This window comes from Hyaena hyaena, unplaced genomic scaffold (genome assembly GCF_003009895.1).
Source record: "Hyaena hyaena isolate Hyena2069 unplaced genomic scaffold, ASM300989v1 scaffold_178, whole genome shotgun sequence".
NCBI lineage: Eukaryota > Metazoa > Chordata > Mammalia > Carnivora > Hyaenidae > Hyaena > Hyaena hyaena.
In genome coordinates, this window is record NW_024080807.1 from 968,811 (window position 1) to 987,042 (window position 18,232).

Consider the following 18,232-nt stretch of genomic DNA (forward strand, 5'->3'; position numbering starts at 1 on the left):
AAATCTGAAGTAATTTATTTTGATAATCAAATGAAAATAATAGCTTTTGAGAAATGTAAGATTAATTAGAAAAAGAAATTTTAAAAAGATTGCAAAGTTTACAAATGCCTGGGTAGGCTGTGTCAACAAAGTTCAAATAATTTGACTGATTTAAAAATCACAAGAAATTTTTATTTTAATCTTCGAATTTTAGGTTTCTCACTGAAGTCCTTCTTCCTATAGTGAAAACTGAATTCCAGTTGCTTTATGTGTACCATCTTGTGGGACCATTTTTACAAAGATTTCAGCAAGAGAGAACTCGATGTATGATAGAGGTAAAATATAATCTGGGTTTTCTGTGATAAGATTAACTCCTAAAAGATCTATGTAAGTTTCTTCCCCAGTGTTTTCCAACCTGCATATTGTAACCATTAGTAGTGAAATTAGTTTAATAGACTCTAAAAGGAATTTTAGAGGATTTAGTGTGCCTGTAACTTGGCATGCCTGTAATGAGTTTGGTGTGGGATGTATTGAATTGGATATGCAGGGCAAATAACTATTATCAGATTTGAGAAGAAAGTTAAGAATGGAGAAGTGCATTTGAGAGCCTGCACTATAGTGCAGGAGAATTGATTAAAATCATAATGGATTAAGTCAGTCACCTCTAACAAGAGTATAGAGAAAAAAAAAAAAAAAAGAAAAAGAGTATAGGGAAAAGAAAATGAGACAGGAATAGAACCCTAAAGTATGACCCACCAGATGGAACTAAGAAGGTACAATCTGAAGTATCTCTGAGACTGTGGTTGTCTTAAACATTGAGAAGTGGTTTCTACAAAGGAGATCATCTACCTCTTAATTTTAAGCGACATTACTGAGTTATGAAGAGAAACTGCGTTTAAGCCCTATTGGGGGGAGTTTTATAGCACTCTGGATTCCATTATTAATGCAGACCATATCATATGCTCTATACACATAGAGGTTTGTATGATCAGCGACAGTTCTTCAACAAATGTGTTATCCCTCTGTGTTTGTCTTATAATGGAGTCCAACTGCTTCATTCTAAACTACTGAATATTTTTGCCCACTTAAATAATTTTATATTATTTGTTAAATAGATTGGTGTGGCATTTTATGACATGTTGCTGAATGTAGACCAATGTAGTGCTCATTTAAATTACATGGATCCCATCTGTGACTTCCTGTATCATATGAAGTATATGTTTACTGGTGACAGCGTAAAAGAACAAGTAAGTTAATTTTATCTTTTAATGATGTTTAGTTTAGAAAACTTGAATATGTGATGATACACTTTTGTTTGAGTATTTTTACTGTTTTTCTTTTAAGGGGAAAAGGTTGATATTGTTAGATCTTTGTAGGCTATATGAGCACATTATTCTGCATGTGTAATTAAAGTAATGGTGAATACATGTTATAATTTCTCAAACCTTCCCCCCCTTGGTATTTGTAGCAGGACATCTGAAAAAGACCTAGGTGGTTGATTAATAGTAATCTCAATAGAAAGAAACAGTACAGTATGACTACGTTTTAAAAAGACCAAAGAGGTGCAGTGTAAAGAGTGAAGTAGGTCCTGCTTTTCCACAACGTGATTAGGATACACTCTTGGGGACATTAGACATATTGCAGCGTGACTAGAAGCCTGAAGCCAGGAGGATCGCAAGAATCATTCATAAAGGGTATTTAAAGGAAATGGAGGTACTTAACTTGAATTTTCAAAGTCCCAGGGAATTGTTCGTGTTCTCACTATTTGGAAGATTGCCATTTGGAATACACATTAGATTTGTTCTGTGTCACTTCAAAAGGCATATAAACTCCAGTGAAGTTAAAGGGAAGCATGTTCTGATTCAACATCTAAAGAGCTACTTCCTAGTGAAGTCATTGGAAAGTGGAAAGGATGTCCTTGAATCATAACTGAGTTTCCTTATCTGTAGAAAACAGAATCTTGACTCTCTTAGAGGATGGAGGTAGGGCAGATAGGTGAAGTTAGGTGAACTCCTCTCCATACCTTAATGTTATTTCTTCCTCTGGTAGGAAAGGAAGCTAGGTTGATATATAAACACATGAAGCCTACTAGCCTACTGGCCTGTTTCCTTGGACCTAGGGACATGGGCTGGGGAGGATATTGATTTCTTTATGCCTCAGCAAGATTGTCAAGAAGATTTGAGTGGGAACCAATACAGAAATATTTTATTTAGCATATCCTTTATATGTAGACATGAAAAAAATATATATGTGGGACACCAAGGAATACAGAAAGGAAAAATAATTAATGGACTGATCTTTCCTGGTAAGGTCAAAGAGCATTTGAATAAAGCTAAGAAAGTCATGGAACTGCTTGATATTTTTACTTCTAAGTAAAAGTAGATTTTTTTTTTTTTTTTTTTTAGTTTATTGATTTATTTTGAGAGAGGGTGTGAGCAGGGGAGGGACAGAGAGAGGGAAAGAGAGACAATGCCAAGTAGGACCCATGCTGTCAGCTCAGAGCCCAGTGCTGGGGCTTGATCCCACAACCCGTGAGATCATGACCTGAGCCGAAACCAAAGTTGGATGCCCCTAAGTAAAAGCAGACATAATATTATTTTGTTTCAATACCAAGTACTAATCAAAACCAAAAAATTAGCTGTGTTGATAAATGTTATAAGTTATTCAATGAACTTCAAAATGTAATCCTGCTTGATACTTCTGTGATGGTAGCATTTTTAAAGGATGAAGAACTGGTTGAATACGTAAAATTTCCACTGTAAACTATACTAGCTTTTGACAGTGGGATGACTGGCTGGCTAGGTACGTGGGTATGTTTCTGTAAGCGTATGCATGGATACACATATGCGCATACACATATATACACATAGATAATGTGGGGGGAGAATGCATTTTTTTTTCCTCATGTAAAAGAGAAATAATTTTATTTCCTTTTGTTAAAACATAAAACATGTAAGAAACTTCTCGTGCAGCCCACTCCACTCCCTAGTGTATCATCTCCAGATATGCAGAAGTCACTTCTTTAAAGGTGGGAAATTGAAGTTCTCTGGTGCAAATATTTTTTAATGTCTTTATTTCTTAGGTAGAGAAGATTATCTGTAACTTAAAACCAGCTTTAAAACTCCGTCTTCGATTCATCACACACATCAGCAAGATGGAACCGACGGCAGTGGCCCCACAAGCCATAAGCAGTGGGTCTCCAGCACCTCAGTCTAATCAGGTGCCAGTGTCCTTACCAGTGACTCAGTGAGGCCATGGTGCGCCGCGATGAGAAGGACACACCTCTGTCTTTGCAAGTAGACTCAAATCTATTAAATCTGAACACGATCATGCTGCGTAGAGATACAGTAGAAGCAGTGATGTTCAGGTTGTTTTATTTTGATTCAAATGATGAATCTGTTGATACTTTATAACTCCCATCTCCCTACCTGTATTTTTGTCTCTAAGAGATAAAGGAAGCTACATGTTGCTCATATCCATAACAATTTATTGGCGCTACCTAGGAATACTGAGGTATCTACGATCAAATGGCTTTTACTAGATACTTTCAATCTTTCCTATCTAGCCCCAGGTTTTATTTTTAATTTTTATTATTAATGACTTCAGCCTTCAAATACATTGTTTTAAAGGCAACACACATGTAAAATAGTTACTACAAATCATTTTATACATCAATCTCTTTCGGTTTATCTTTGGGATAGATTTTTGTCAAGTAAAGAACTCTAGACTTCATTGCATTGCAGGAGGAAACATAGTTTCCTATTCTTTTAAACATGGCTTAGCATTTTTACCATAGATTTCCAAAGAAATGGGCTAACATTTCTATTAAGGCAGATTGGCAAGTTTGTGCTTTTGCTGTGGACCTGAACTTACTGTACGAAATGAGTTTTGAAGCCATGTAAGAAAATAACACAGAAAGGCATAAACTTAATAAAATAATACTTAAATGGTAATTCTCCAATCTCTTTCTAAAAGTAAATTAATTGCTTTTCCAGGTTGACACTCTCACCTGGTCAATGATGTGATTCTTTAAATTTTTATACTACTGAAATTTTTAAGTATTTGTATTTTTAATTATAGCATACATTTTGGTTCTTTATGGTTTATCAGATTTTAAGAGGCAAACTGTTAATTTGGGGAGAGTGGGGCAATGGCGTTAAGATTGTGAGACTTGAAAATAATTATAAAATCTGTTGACTGAATAAACTGATTAATTACTCAATCGGAACGAGTGTCTGCTGTGTTCCATGCAGTGTGCTGGCTAGGTTGTAACAAGAGAACTGGACTCTGTCTGTGGGTGGTGCACTACAGTTGGCGACTGACATTGACCTTGCAATTAAGAGCTCCTGATACATATTTTTTAAAGAATCAGAAATGTGACCAACTGTATTTTAGATTTTTATTTCCGAATACATTTCTCTTAGACCTTTATCTTCCTTGTGGTTCATATTATTGTAATCACTAAATCTTTATTTGCCACGCAAGTCTGGCTTAAAATGTATATGATGGTATAAATAATTTTTCTAGACTAATAATTTTCTTAAAATTCTCCAGAAATTTTATACTAGAAATGATTTTAAGTATTTCTTTTGACATAGTTTCACTATATTCTTGCTGAGTTGAAGAATATACTGCTTTGAGATACTAGAATGGGAATAATTGTAACAGTGGTATTATACAAACAGAATAAATCAGCATGACTGTCTCAAGGACAAATACATTCGAGTCAGTTTATTAAAAATTCCATTTTTTCCTCTCTAGCTAAAGATAGGGGGATATGATTTTCCCAAAATAGGTTTTTAAAAGAATTGTTAATCAGAGACATTAGAAAAAGATAGAAGCTTTATTTGGGTTTAGAATGTACCTGAGGGAAAAACAACGCCTTTATATTCATTGTATCCTCAAAGTTTTTCTTTCTGAAAATTATTAGTAATTTAGAGTGGCTCTGTCCCATAGGGCTTTCTGCAGTGCTGGAAATATTCTGCATCTGTGCTGTGCAGTGGAGTCAGAAGGTCCATGTGCCTACTGAGCACTTGAAGTATGGAGCTGAACTTTTAATTTTATGAAGCTTTAGGTAATTTAACCCCATGTGGCTATTGTATTCAACAGTATACTTTACAGTAAGATCTATCATAATTGCTCTTACCTAAAAGTAATTCAGTAAAATATGTATCTGACAGAGTTTATAGTGTCAACAGTTAGGTTTAAAATTCTGGGTTGCATATGAAAAATCAGATGCTAGAAGCTCTTTAACACATAGCTGTTACAACAACAGTAATAAAAAATCCTTTCACGGGACCTACCTGCCTCATAACGGAGTCCACTTGAGTTCTTTATAAGCTGGAGAGAATGGGAAGGGTTTGCTTCCCTGGTTTTGATTATACACATGACCCTTGAACAACACAGGGGTATGGGGTGCTGACCCCCTCACATAGTCGAAAATTTATAACTTCTGACTTCCCAAAAGCTTAACCACTGATAGCCTGCTGTTGATTAGAAACCTTACTCATAACATTAGCAGTCAATTAACACACATTTTGTCTGTTATGTATATAATGTACTGTACTCTTAAAATAAAGCTAGAGAGAAGAAAATGTTATTCAGAAAATCATAAAGACAAGAAAATATATTTCCAGTACTGTTTCAAAAAAAAAATCATGTATAAGTGGACCCATGCAGTTCAAACCCACGTAGTTCAAGGGTCAGCTGTAGTTTACTCTTATTTTTTCCACTTCTCTCACTATATTCCATAGCCAAGATGAGTTTTCAGGGTGTTTAAGGATTTCGGCTAATGAGATATACTCTAATTGGAGTGAGTAAAGTTGCGAGTGTTGGAAGCCACAGATCATTTTAGGTGAAATTCCTATCTGAATTAGATCTCAGAAACAAATAGCAATTTGACGTCTTTTTTCTACCACCAGAGAGCCTACCTGAATAGAAGCCTTGCTTAAAATATAAACCAATACCATGTCTGAGGTTTACAAAAGTAAAACATGATCATCGAACATTTTGATGATCATCATTACCCATTTTACAGTTGAAGAAACCAGAGCCAGATTTTCATGTCACCAGGCTTACAGAATTTTGAGGATGATGATTTCACTGTGGCTTTGTAAATCCTGGGTAATTCCATGTATTTAGAAACATGTAGACATGAGAGAACCTCAATATAGAGAGTTTATTATAAAAATCACATCTTTTGAACAACATAAGAATATGATCCCTTTCAGGAGGGTGGCTTTATCTGCTGACATCAAGGAGTCTCATTCTACATATGTGTGTGTGTTTTTAATGCCAGCAAATTCTATTTGGAAGTTAAGGTATCCTTCTCCAAGAATGTCTTTTGCCAAAATGGGAAATAGAAATTTTTCAATTTCACAAAAGTTAGAATTCCAAATCTTCAATTTATACCAGAGAGAATTGATAGTTTATACTGATTGTAATAATATTTACCAAGGCAGAAGATTTTTCAGAAAGATCAAATCATTGGGGCGATAACTGTAAGCTTAAGTAAATTATTAGATTGGCTATTTATGACATTAGCTGTGAGATTTTTACATGGCACTTCCACATTTACTTAGGTGGGTTAAGGTAGTCAATAGGCTTATGATTACCCTCCCGAGCAACTCCAAAGCAAGCCAAGGTTACTGCTACTGCTGTGTTCACTGTTCGAGTTACTTCTTCTGGTGTCTTCCCCAGAGATGGGTTCACTTCCATTATATCTAATCCTGAGAGTAGCCCTGTAACAACAAATGAAAATAATGTAATTTGTTAAGTAGTTGACATTTTTAATTCAGTACCCTGACTTGAAATGTTATCCAGGAGTCTGAAGAAGTGGGGATTCCATCATGTGAAGGGCATTCTGGAAGTGTCCAGTGGGCCTTGACTTTGAGATCAGGGGGTATAAATCTATATTGGCCATGTGTATACTTGCTTCTTTATTCACCCCAATTTTGACCTACCTGTTTTATAAATTTCTTCTGTAATGCAGAGACCTTCTCTATAAGTCAGACCTCCTGGAACTGGTGTGCCCGTAGCTGGTGTGAAGGATGGGTCCAGTCCATCAACGTCAAAGCTCAGATGAATTGGCCTTTTCTTTCTTTTAAGAGATGGGAGGGAAACTCAGTTTAAAATTAGCAGTTTAATATGTAGTACATAAATATAGTTCTTGCCTTGCTTTATCAAAGTAACAACCCAGTGAAGTTCCATGATTTTATAGAAAGTCTTTGTTAATAACTTACATAGATCGACATCAGTAGTAAGTCCTGTTAGTAACATTTACGTTACACACACAAGGATCATACCTTCCTAGTAGGTAGCTGAGTGCTTCTTCCATCACCCTGCCAATTCCCAGCTTATCCACTTCAGTCATAGAAAAATATTTAATACCCAGAGTTTTCAAAATGTAGCTATAAAAAAAGGAGATATTAATATAACCTACAATTAATAAAGAGTCTAGCTCTCTGCACTATTTTTTCCTTTTAAAGAATAGGTCATCGTGGTATGATACACGAAATATTTAAGTTCTGCAACCTATACATATATATCAATGTATTTTTAACAGCAAGTCAATATAAAACTCACCTGATTTATATACATAAATATTTATATGGATACATAGATATCAATACATATACTTGGTGCTTAAAACACTTTTTTTGTCACAGGTTTGACCAGCATGCATGCAAAGTGGAGAAAGTGAAGGTAAATCACGTCAAGGAATTAAACTTACTGTTCCCCAGGGTCCACGTCTCTCAGGCCAATATACACAATATCTTTGGCAGATATACAGGGAGTTACCCAGGAGAATCCTGGTACATCAGGGATCTACAATTGCAATGTTTCCACACAGTTATCATATATGATTATTGAGCAGATCTTACATTAGAAGCTCAGGGCACTTACTGGACTGCATACATCTTACATTTTGAACATAAATTTTGAGGAAGTCATTAGAAGACAATATAAAACTAAGAAGAGAATGCCTGCCTCCCCTTGTGATGCTCTAGATTGCTTTGACCTTACCCACTGTCACCCAGTGGCCCACACCTGAACTGAATCATTTGTCAGCATTTATCTGCTCTGTGCCCCATTCCACTGGGCCCTATTTTCCCAAAACTCTGCTATAAAGAAATCAGTGTGCTTTCATTACTTTCGTAGCTCCCTTCTTTCTCTCATGAGTAAGGATTTAAACCCAGAGGTTGGCTTAGAGTGACTGGGGGAATTTTCGGGCGGCCCTTTGGTTGTTTTCCAAACGTCCCAGAACCAGGGATGGGTGTTCCCCTGCAAGTCTGTAAACTTCTCACTTGGTCATCAGTTCTGAGCATTTAACAAGGGGATTTGCATCCCCAAGGATCATCATAAAGACTGACATACTATGCCTATATCAATAATTGTTTTATTGATACGCTACCAAATATCAATGAAATTTATGAACCACAATGTTAAATCTTAATCTAGAATGTCATTTCACATCCATTAGAAAAGAAGTTTCTAGGAAACGAGGAGGTAGTTCTTCCTCCTATGATGTAGATAGGAACTTCTCATGGTAATGGTGTTAAATAATAAGCCATTGTAATCCACATTTTAAAACTCTACTTTTGAAAGTTCCCATGAGGCAAGGGAACACTTGGTAAGAATGAGATGCTGTGTGGCATGTAGTAGAAAAACGTAGGTTACTGGAGACCAGTTTTGGCCCTTGCCTTGCTCTGTACTTGGCATGTGATCTTGAGAAAGTTATAACCTCCAAACCTCTGCTAACTTGCTTACAAAGGATTACCCTCTGCCCCACCCACTAAGAAGGGTAGTTTAAAAATCAGAAGGGAAGATATATGTAAAGTCAGTTTGCAAACTATCACGTAAGGTAGAGGCACAGAGACTCACTACCTTTATCCACCACCCCTTTGCTTTTTGACTGCTGACGTCACACCCCAAATCAGATAGCACAAGTTTCTTCCTTCCCTTCCAGCTCCTGAACTTCTGCTAAAGAGATGATTCTTTTGTAATAGAGTACCAAGCAGCCTTTTACCTTTCCTTTTAGTTCCTTCAGGAGGAAAGACACAGGTTGTCCGTGCAAGTTCCCACTTGTGGTTGTCAGTGGAGTGTTGATATCAGTGTGAGCATCCACCCAAATGACACAGAGGTCCGGGTGGACCCTGGCGTGGCCAGAGATACTTCCGATAGCCATACTACACAGGAAAAAAAGTTTGTGTAAACCTCAGGTTTGCAGTTTATTACATCCATCATATTATTAACTCAGTGCTCTCACTTTGTTTTCCTTTAAGTCAAAATGGCTGGTATTTCTGACAGATATTTAATTGGAGATGCCAATTATAACATAAGAGAAAGCATGGCTTATGTTTAATTGCTAACAAGTTATGTTTGCATCAATGGTCTTGCTAAAAAACTTGTGATTTGGGGAGGGGGAACCACCTCCTAATAAAATTGCAAATTATTATTTTATCCAAAAAATTAAGTCTGTATGAAAACACTAATCACACAAATTCCTTAGCATGAGACACTATTTAATGCTCAATATTACATCAGGCTAATTTTCTGTACTGTCGTCTCTCTTGGTAAATACTTCATTCTCTCAAGTGAATTACCACAGAATCCTTCCATTTTTTCTAAAATCCAATTATTTTACAATTGGAGAGTATCACTTGGAAATCCTTGTATCCACTTCAGTTGGGATATTTGAGTGCTTACACGCTGTTCAATGCTCATATCCTCTGCTTCAACTTTCTACTCTCCCACCATACATTTAAAGACCCACTCTTAGCCCCCCTCCAGAACTCTCAAAGTTCACTCCAAGCTCCAGAAAATTTGCTGGACTGGAAGAGCTAAGTAATGTCTTACATAAAAGTTCAGAGATAGAATTTGCCACACAGCACCCATGTTCTCCCACCTGCAGATGGTCACGTTATCATTCAGAGAATTGTGAACTTGTAGATGTTCAACGTGGAAGCAATCTGCCTTGAAGTTCGGGTATTGATCATTCAGCCTGATGTTTGATTGCCCTTCAGATTTCTTGTCTTGTGGCTATTTGCCCTCTTAAATTTCCACTTAACCAAGTTTTCTACTTAAAAAAGAAAGCGAGCCCTAGTTTCTCAACTGAGTTTTAGAGGAAGACAAGGAGCTGAAGTGATTGACTCTTCCACCAAGAACCGTTGTAACATTTGTACTTTCTAATCTGATCAGACTTCTGATAATGTATCCAGGGACCTTGACAGCAGACATTAAAAAGGCTCATGCACAAAAATGATTTTTGCCACATTTATAATCGTGAAAATTACCTGAATATCTGACAATATGGATATGTATAGTGACTTAATACCTTGATGAAAAATTATGCAACAGTAAAAATTATGCTTACCTCTATCACGAAGTAACATAAGGAAATTAGTACTTTAGATTCAGTACAATGTATAGGATAACACACACACAATTATTAAGCAAAAAGCAGGTACAATGAAAACAGTATGGCAGGAAAGAAAAAAGCCAGAATTTCAATTTCATTTGAAATGGTTGTTAGAAAACTAAAATTACTACTATTTTATTTACATGTGTGCATCTCTCAAGAATTTGAAATTACTACTTTTATAATGGGAAACACACTTTTAAATGTTGACTTAAATACGTTGTTCCTAGTATCCTATTATTGTATCAAGTACAATAAGCTGGCTGTGAACTTCTTCATCCTTATTTAGGAATGTAAGTTTGTGCTGAATAATTTACTGAAATCCTTTCCTGCCATATATTTTCTGCTGTAATAAACATACTGCAAGACTTCTAATAGAGGTAAGTCTATGTTTCCAAAAGAAAGGAGTAACCAATGCAATTAAAAGGAAAAAAAGCCAGAAAATTTGGTGTAAAGTATTGATCAGTGCTTTCCCTTTCATATTTTCTCTCTCCTCATGGTCTTGGTTATCCGCCTCTCCCCCCCTCCCCCCATGCCATTTGTGCCAGACTTCATGGAGAAGAACGTTAAATAAGACCTGTGGTCTCCGCCCAGCACCAGGCTGGTCCTTCCATTCTTCTTCACCTCTGCCACCACACCAGCCAGCTGCTCATTAGCTTTTCCCACAGACCTTGGATTCTTCACAATTTCAAAGGGAGGATCATTAGGGACATCGACGAAGGGCAGGTCCCCATAATCTTTCACATCACACTCTATAATTAAAACCAAACGTTTCAGGTTACTACATAAACAAGGATAACAGGACAGTCTGTGTAGGATGATTGCAAATTTACAAAACAGAGCACTTTTATAAGCAAAGAAAGCATCTAGAAGGACTGTAAAAGGTGCAAAGGTAGAATCCGTGTCTACTGTTGCCTGACATCATCATCTCAGCTGTACACTGGGCTCTCGGTCAGTACTTGTGGAATCAATCCAGTTAGGCTGGACACTAAAGAATGACAGTGATAATCTTCTGGTTTGGGCTTAATGAGTGGCCTCGCTGTCTTGATCTCTGTGATGGGCCCTCTCTGCCTCACTGCTTTCTACCTTTCCAATAAGCATGTCTTGTATTTATAATAAAAAATAGTTTTTTAGAAGAATATGTGTGTGTGTGTTTATGTCCAGAAGGAAATACACTCGTATTTTCTAAGTTTCTGGATTCTATAATAGTCCTTGGTTTCAATCCAATCTGTCACTTGCTGAAGTAGCTCGGCTCTGTCCTCTGTGCATTGAACCTGCCTCATAGTGGCGGTATCGAAATTCATTAAGCACATGATCAGCGGTGAGCCTTATACTTCAGTGAACTCAGGAAATAAAGGCTTTATTATTATACTTTTATGACAGGGAGTGATTGCAGGCAACCCAGAGTTCCTAAGGACATGGGTGCACTTTCTCGAAAGCCTTACATTAGGCTTCAAGGTACAGAGCTTCATGTAAAACTGACATGGGATCAATTTGGTGTTCTGAACTAACTAGTCATTGTACATTGTATTTATTATGTTTGTGCATATCCATGATTCAGTAACACCTTTAGGAGATTTAACTTGATATAAAATCTCACCAATTCATGCCTGTTTACTGAGAGACTAGTCCAATCCATTTACCCAATGCTTCTGTTCTCTATCTTCCTCCTTTTTTCAGCTTCATGAGGTATAATTCTTATTTACTAAAATTCACTCGTTTTAAGTATACAGGTCAATAAGTCCTAGAAATATCTATAGTCTCGTAACCACCACCATCATCCAGATTTAGAACACTTCCATTATTCCCCCAAATTCCCCCATGCCCCTTGGCAGTCATGCCCTGTGCCCACCCCAAGGCAACTGCTGATCACCTTGCCATTGCTATGCTTTGTCTCTTCTAGAATTCCATAAAGAAGCATTCATACAGTAGGTAGTCTTTTGTGTCTGGTCTCTTTCACTTAGCATGCTATATTTGAGGTTCATCCATGTTCTTGCCTGTGTCAGTGGTCTGTTCCTTTTTTCTGTTGAGTAAAATCCATACTATCTTACAGTATGGATGTACTAGTCATTTATCCACTCACCAGTTGATGGGCATTTTTTTGTTTCCTTTTTTTTGGCTGTTATAAATAATGCTGCTAGAAACATTCAAGTGAAAGTCTTTGTGTGGATGTGTTTTCATTTCTTTTGGGTAAAGACCTAGGAGTAGATTTGATGGATCAAAAGGCGAATGTATGTTTATTGAAGAAACTGCCTAACTGCCTTCCAAGGTGGCTTTATCATACATTCCCACTGAAAGCGGGAGCACTCCAGTTGCCTTGTGTCCTCGCCAATACATCACCAGGATTTTATACACAAAGACAACATCTGCTTTAGCCTGTACTTTTTTGTTTTTTTTTTTTATTTATTTCTAGGAGAGAGAGGGAGAGACAGCGCGAGCAGGGGAGGGTCAGAGAGAGAGGGAGTCACAGACTGAAACAGGCTCCAGGCTCTGAGCTGGCAGTCAGCACAGAGCCCGAAGCAGGGCTCGAACCCACGAACCGCGAGATCATGACCTAAGCGAAAGTCAGATGCTTAACCAACTAAGCCACCCAGGTGCCCCTGCTTTAGCCTGTACTTTTAAACTCTATATCATTTTTCCTTTGCTCATGTATGTGTATGTAAATGTATATGTATATGCGTACATATATACACACTAGGCAAACACTAGGTACTGTCGTCATCATCATCTTCTTCGCTCTTTTATTTTCTTTTACAAATAGGGGGCCTCTTGCTAGCAGTGTACTTCCTGCTGCCCCTTACTTTTCATTTGCAATTCCCCTGACTCTCTTACCACCCAGCCAACCCCAGTTCTTGCACACAGATTCTCTTATACGATAAGAAATTTGGCTGGAAAGACAAAATACCTGAGTGTGGATATTCATCCAACAATATTTATTGAGAATATTTATTGAGTTTGAAAAAAACTGCTTTTTTAAAGAATAGGATATCCTTCTGAAGTTATCACTAGTGCTGCAATTCTGTGTGATAAATGTCATTCCATATAAACCCCCTTTCAGCAGAAGCCTGTACTTTCCTTTTTTTTTTTGAGAGACAGAGAGCACATGAGCACACAAGTTGGGGGATGGGCAGAGGGGAGGGGGAGGAGAGAGAGACACAGAGAGAGAGAGAATCTTAAGCAGGCTGCACACTCAGTGTGGAGCCCAACTCAGTTCTCGATCCCACATCCCTGGGAGCATGACCTGAGTGAAATCAAGAGTTGGCGCTTAACCAGCTGAGCCACCCAGGTACCCCAGGCTGATCGTCTTTCAATGGAAAAATTACCTTGTTCTTTAAGTTTCTCAAGCAAGCCAGCCTTTCTCAATACTGTAGGGCCTTCTTCTACGCCTCCTCGTGGCTGAGCAATTAAAAAATAAAATAATTCAGACATGATCAGATGCCCACAATAGAAACTCCTCTCATTATTTAATCAGCTGAATAGTAACTATCCTTTTTTGAGTACCTACAGAGCGGGAATTTACACCATCTCATTTAATCATCACAGCAAGGCAGACTGAACTAGTCCTGTGTTAAGTATAAGGATCTAGAATCAGAGAGGTTATAGAATTTTCCTGTGGGTGCACAGCTAACAAGGGGCAGAACCTTAGTTCACATCTAAGTTCTTTGGATTCCAGAACCTGTGTCTCCTTACCCCATGACAGACACCATGCTATCAACATGGCAAGAATGTATTTTGGGCAAAAGCACTCTGATAGAGATGAAATCATGAAAAAGGGCTTCTTTTTGGGGGTAACTCATAGGTTAATAGGGAATTTGTATATTGAACCCCAATTATGCTACTAGGAGCGTTGCTTCCGTGTAGATACAAGATGTCATAAAAAACAAAACCAGGCTGCTGCTAGCTCAGCCGGGGACAGAGCGTGGGTCAGGTAAGGCTGCATGCAGTAGGTGACATTTCAACGGCGTCTTGCAACACAAGTAGGTTTTCAGGAAGATGGATGGTGTGGTGGAGAAACTTTGAAAACCCAGGGGAAAACTTGGGTAAAAGCATTAAAAAAAAAAAAAAGCAAGCAAGGCAGGGGAGCCCTACGGGCAGGTCGTCATGCAGTGAGTTAGCAAGCTCCTGGCGAGAAAGGAGGCAACAGAAAATCATCACTTGGGAGCTGAATCCACAAAGACCAACCCAGTATTTCAGGTTTTGACCTGCTGAGGCACCACCGACAAGAATCCTCCCTGTGCTGTTTTTACAGCAGAAAAGCGAACACTTCCTCCTTGCAGCACACCCTCTCTGGACTCCTGGCAGAATAGAAGTCTAAACAGACAGTTTTCTTAGGTTTCTCTCTGATTCTAATTTCCAACAAGGCTTTTAGACACAGAACGTTATTTTGCCTTGTCCAATGAGATGTTCCAAAAGACACATTTGTCTATCCCTGGGATTGAGGCTGCGGCACCAAATGAAGCAAATATTTCTACCTAATTCCAGATGACTTACCCTGGCTGCCAGGCAAATCCTCAATGTCAAATTCCTGTTCCTGACATATTTTGCTCCTTTTCTCCATTCCCTTCTTGTGTGACCACACCCCTGGCCCCCCCCCACCCCCCACATGCATCCTTCATCAAGCAGATATAATTTCCCTTTCTTTAAACCTCAGTGGAGTGCTGCTTCGCTCAAAGTTTGCCTTTGGTTTTGTACTTACTTGCTTTGTCTTTCCTCCTTATTAGATTTCAGTCCAATGTTCTTTCCACTTGTGGTGCTACATGTTGTAGTATAGGGCTGACGCTTAGTAGGTACTCACAAATTGTCACCTTGAGAAAACTCCCTGGCCTTTCTATCCTTCCTTTCAAGCTTTGGAATAGTCTTATAGACCCCTTGGTTAACACTATATTTGCTCTAACACAGTGGTTAAATTGCCCAGAGGGATTCTTTCTTTACTCGTTTGATTCAAAGTGCTTCTCACGATTGGTATCTTCTCATTGCTGGGTTTATCTGCCCAGTTTGGACATCACTTTGTTAGCTCTACTGACTCTGAAGCTGGGTCCTGATCCCTAACTGCCCACAAGTGTGAAGTCTGCTATGGCTCTACAGGCATCAACTCAAGTCAGGTGCATAGGCTTTGAATCATACAATCCTGTCTAGAACCACACAGTCAAGGCGACCCATTTAGCAAATTACTAAAACTCTCTGAAGCTCAGTGAACTATAAAATAAATATAATACCTCATTTTTTGCCATCACCTCTCATCCCACCCCATACTGCCTTGTGAGGGAGTGAGGCAGGGGATGGAAGCTTTTCTCAGACTCAACGTTCTACTCATCCACCCCTAATCCTCTCCTTTGCCTATTTGTCAAACTTCTACCTCTTTTAGGTGAGGAGTGATGCTAATATGTTGGCCACTGTTTCCCTCTATGCAATGGCTTAGTGCAGGAACATCTCTGAGTCCTTACTATAGTGAGACAGTAAGCTTCATTCTCATGAGACCAAGTTTTAATAGGGAAAGAGCTGTAGGGGAAAACAAAAAAAGAAATACCAAGAATGGAAAATGCATTAGGCTGTATTTCAAAATACTATCCCTTTGAAGGGCAATTACTATCAGCATAAGGTCCTCTGCTGAGGTCCAGGGGCCAGAGTCTGCTCAGGCAGTCCCCTCCCTCCCCCACTCCCTCCCTTCTGCCTCTCTTCCTTCCTTCTGAAATTTTTGTTTTCCTCCCTCCTTTCCATCCTTTTAGTCAGTTAGTTTAATTCTGTCTTTGTTAAAACCTGCCCCAAGAATAGGTGAGTATATTGTGGGTTTTGCAATTAACCCCAGCACTAGAAGAAACACTTCTATGTCAGCCAAATGTCCCTGTGATCCAGGAGAGGGCTTTGAAAGACGAGGAGGGAAAGTGCTGCAGTATTTACCGACAGTCCAAATGCAGTTTGGGTCTCTCCCCTCTGACCTCTCCCAATCTGTTTTGCAATAAAATGCCGGAGTGCCAAGCTCGAGTTCAAAACTAAGAGGAGTGAAATAGCACTGCCTAGATGGGCAAAGTGACGCGGAAGACCCCACTTGAAATAACAGCAGTGACAAAGTATCAGCCCTAGGAGTTTCAATTCACACTTTGTCAGGTTGCCTTTGGTTTGGTTCTTTATTTCCCCCTGTAAGCACAGATGCATACTGAAGTCTAAGGTGTCCGTAATCACATTATATCTGCCGGCAGGAGTGTGCTCAGGCAGAAGAAAAGACGTGTAATGAAATGTTCCTGACATGTGTTGGCAATCTGGGAATTTCATAATTGCACGAGTCCTTTAAATGCTGCCAACTTCCAGTTAGATTTTCTTTTCTTTCCTTTTTCCCCCATGGGAAACGGATACACAAAGGATTCTGCCTAGCCCATGAGCCTAGCCCACGAACTAACACAATTTCACAGAACCAGTAAAGCCCTCAAATAATATGAATCAGTCACAAAGTTGCTTAATAAAGCAATAACATTTAAGTTATGCAAATTACAAGAAGCCTGAAAATTGCTGCCAATCTACGAAATGTCTGTAGACATTAGTACATAATGTAACCACTGTGTTTTAAAATCCTCTGGCCCTCTACATATGCACTGTAAAACCCAAAGCCACAAGAACATGGAAATCTCAGTGAGTAGCTGTAATACAGAAATAGTCCATTTCCATTCAAATAAAAATATGTTCTCTTAAACAATACGAAGAAAACTTTAGTAGGTTCAAATAGAATGGGCTGAGATGACATTGTGATCGTAATTCTACAATGTTAAAAAGACTTAAAACATATATTTCAGGCCCGGTTGCACCAGGGAACTGAACTAACCAGATGTGGACACCTTGCCAATTCTAAAGTCTGAAACTGTGTGATAAATCGCAGTTATTCAAAGCCAGGCTTTTTACTCACCTGGCCCTTTGAGAAAGGCGCTCCGATGATCCCAATGGATTTTGACTTGGAGCTCATGCTCTGCCCCTTCTCTCTGCTGCACCGAGTTCTCCCTCCAGGCACAACTCTCTACAGCCCTCAGTGACAGAGGACACACATTTTTTTTTTCCCATTTATAACTGTGTTGAATCTGTTTACCTTATTCTAATGAGGTATACTGGCTCCACCCACTGCACCAAAGCATTGCAGCCAACCAGAAGCCTTGCCAACCGGAAATTCTTCATACCTGGAATAACCACAAGTCTTTTGAGTCCAGGTCTGTAACTAAGTGAGATTATTCATGTCACCAGGTCATCCCATTTTACAAAGTCAGCTGGATGACTTGACTCCTTCCTGACCACAACCTTGATTTCCTAATCATGATTATCTTTTCTAATCACAACCAATTAATCATAACCACATAAGTAGCACCATAGCTCTAGCTGTGGTAACTTGGGGCAGGGCACTTACCTCCTCTAGGCCTTTGAATCCTCTTGTGCGGGACAGGGTTGAGCCTGGGGAGTGGGTCTCTCACATCCCCTCCAGCCCTGCAACCCTGAGTTCAGGTTTCCCACACTAGGATTAATGTTTAATCCAGGAGACACATGTCATACAACACCAGGGTACAGAGGCAGAGAAAGCATATGGTTGTCTTTTCTATTACTTAAAAGGAAAGTGAATTACCTGATTTATAGCCCAAAGATACTACGATCCTCATTTTGAAATATGGGGTACAGGAACATAACAATTTTTGGAATTGTAATGTCATAATCAAGACATAGAAGGATAAAGAGCCAACATTAAGTTTTTATCATGTGCCAGATGCTGTCGTGTCTTATATTATCTCATTTAATCCTTATACCAATTTCACAGCAAGTCTGACCATTAGTTCCATTTTACTGATAAAGAAACTGAAGCTC

At 38.7% G+C, this 18,232-nt stretch overlaps 2 protein-coding genes across 2 annotated transcripts in view; one reads left to right on the plus strand and one right to left on the minus strand.

Annotated features, from left to right (window-relative positions):
- MED23 (mediator complex subunit 23) overlaps positions 1–4,201 on the plus strand; it is a 45,839-nt gene extending 41,638 nt beyond the window's left edge. The window contains exons 27-29 of the mRNA XM_039240430.1: positions 194–314; positions 1,095–1,226; positions 3,062–4,201. Of these exons, the coding sequence (XP_039096361.1) occupies positions 194–314; positions 1,095–1,226; positions 3,062–3,229 (421 nt within the window). The 3' untranslated portion in view covers positions 3,230–4,201. The remainder of the gene's footprint in view (positions 1–193; positions 315–1,094; positions 1,227–3,061) is intronic.
- Positions 4,202–6,138: 1,937 nt separating this feature from the next.
- On the minus strand, positions 6,139–17,398 carry ARG1 (arginase 1). Its single transcript, XM_039240433.1, has 8 exons — positions 17,295–17,398; positions 13,723–13,795; positions 10,977–11,151; positions 9,008–9,167; positions 7,712–7,806; positions 7,284–7,388; positions 6,942–7,078; positions 6,139–6,719 (listed from the first exon to the last, which is right to left on the minus strand). The coding sequence occupies exons 1-8, from the start codon at positions 17,349–17,351 to the stop codon at positions 6,553–6,555; spliced, it is 969 nt and encodes a 322-aa protein (XP_039096364.1). The 5' UTR covers positions 17,352–17,398; the 3' UTR covers positions 6,139–6,552.
- Between the last annotated feature and the right edge of the window lie 834 nt (positions 17,399–18,232).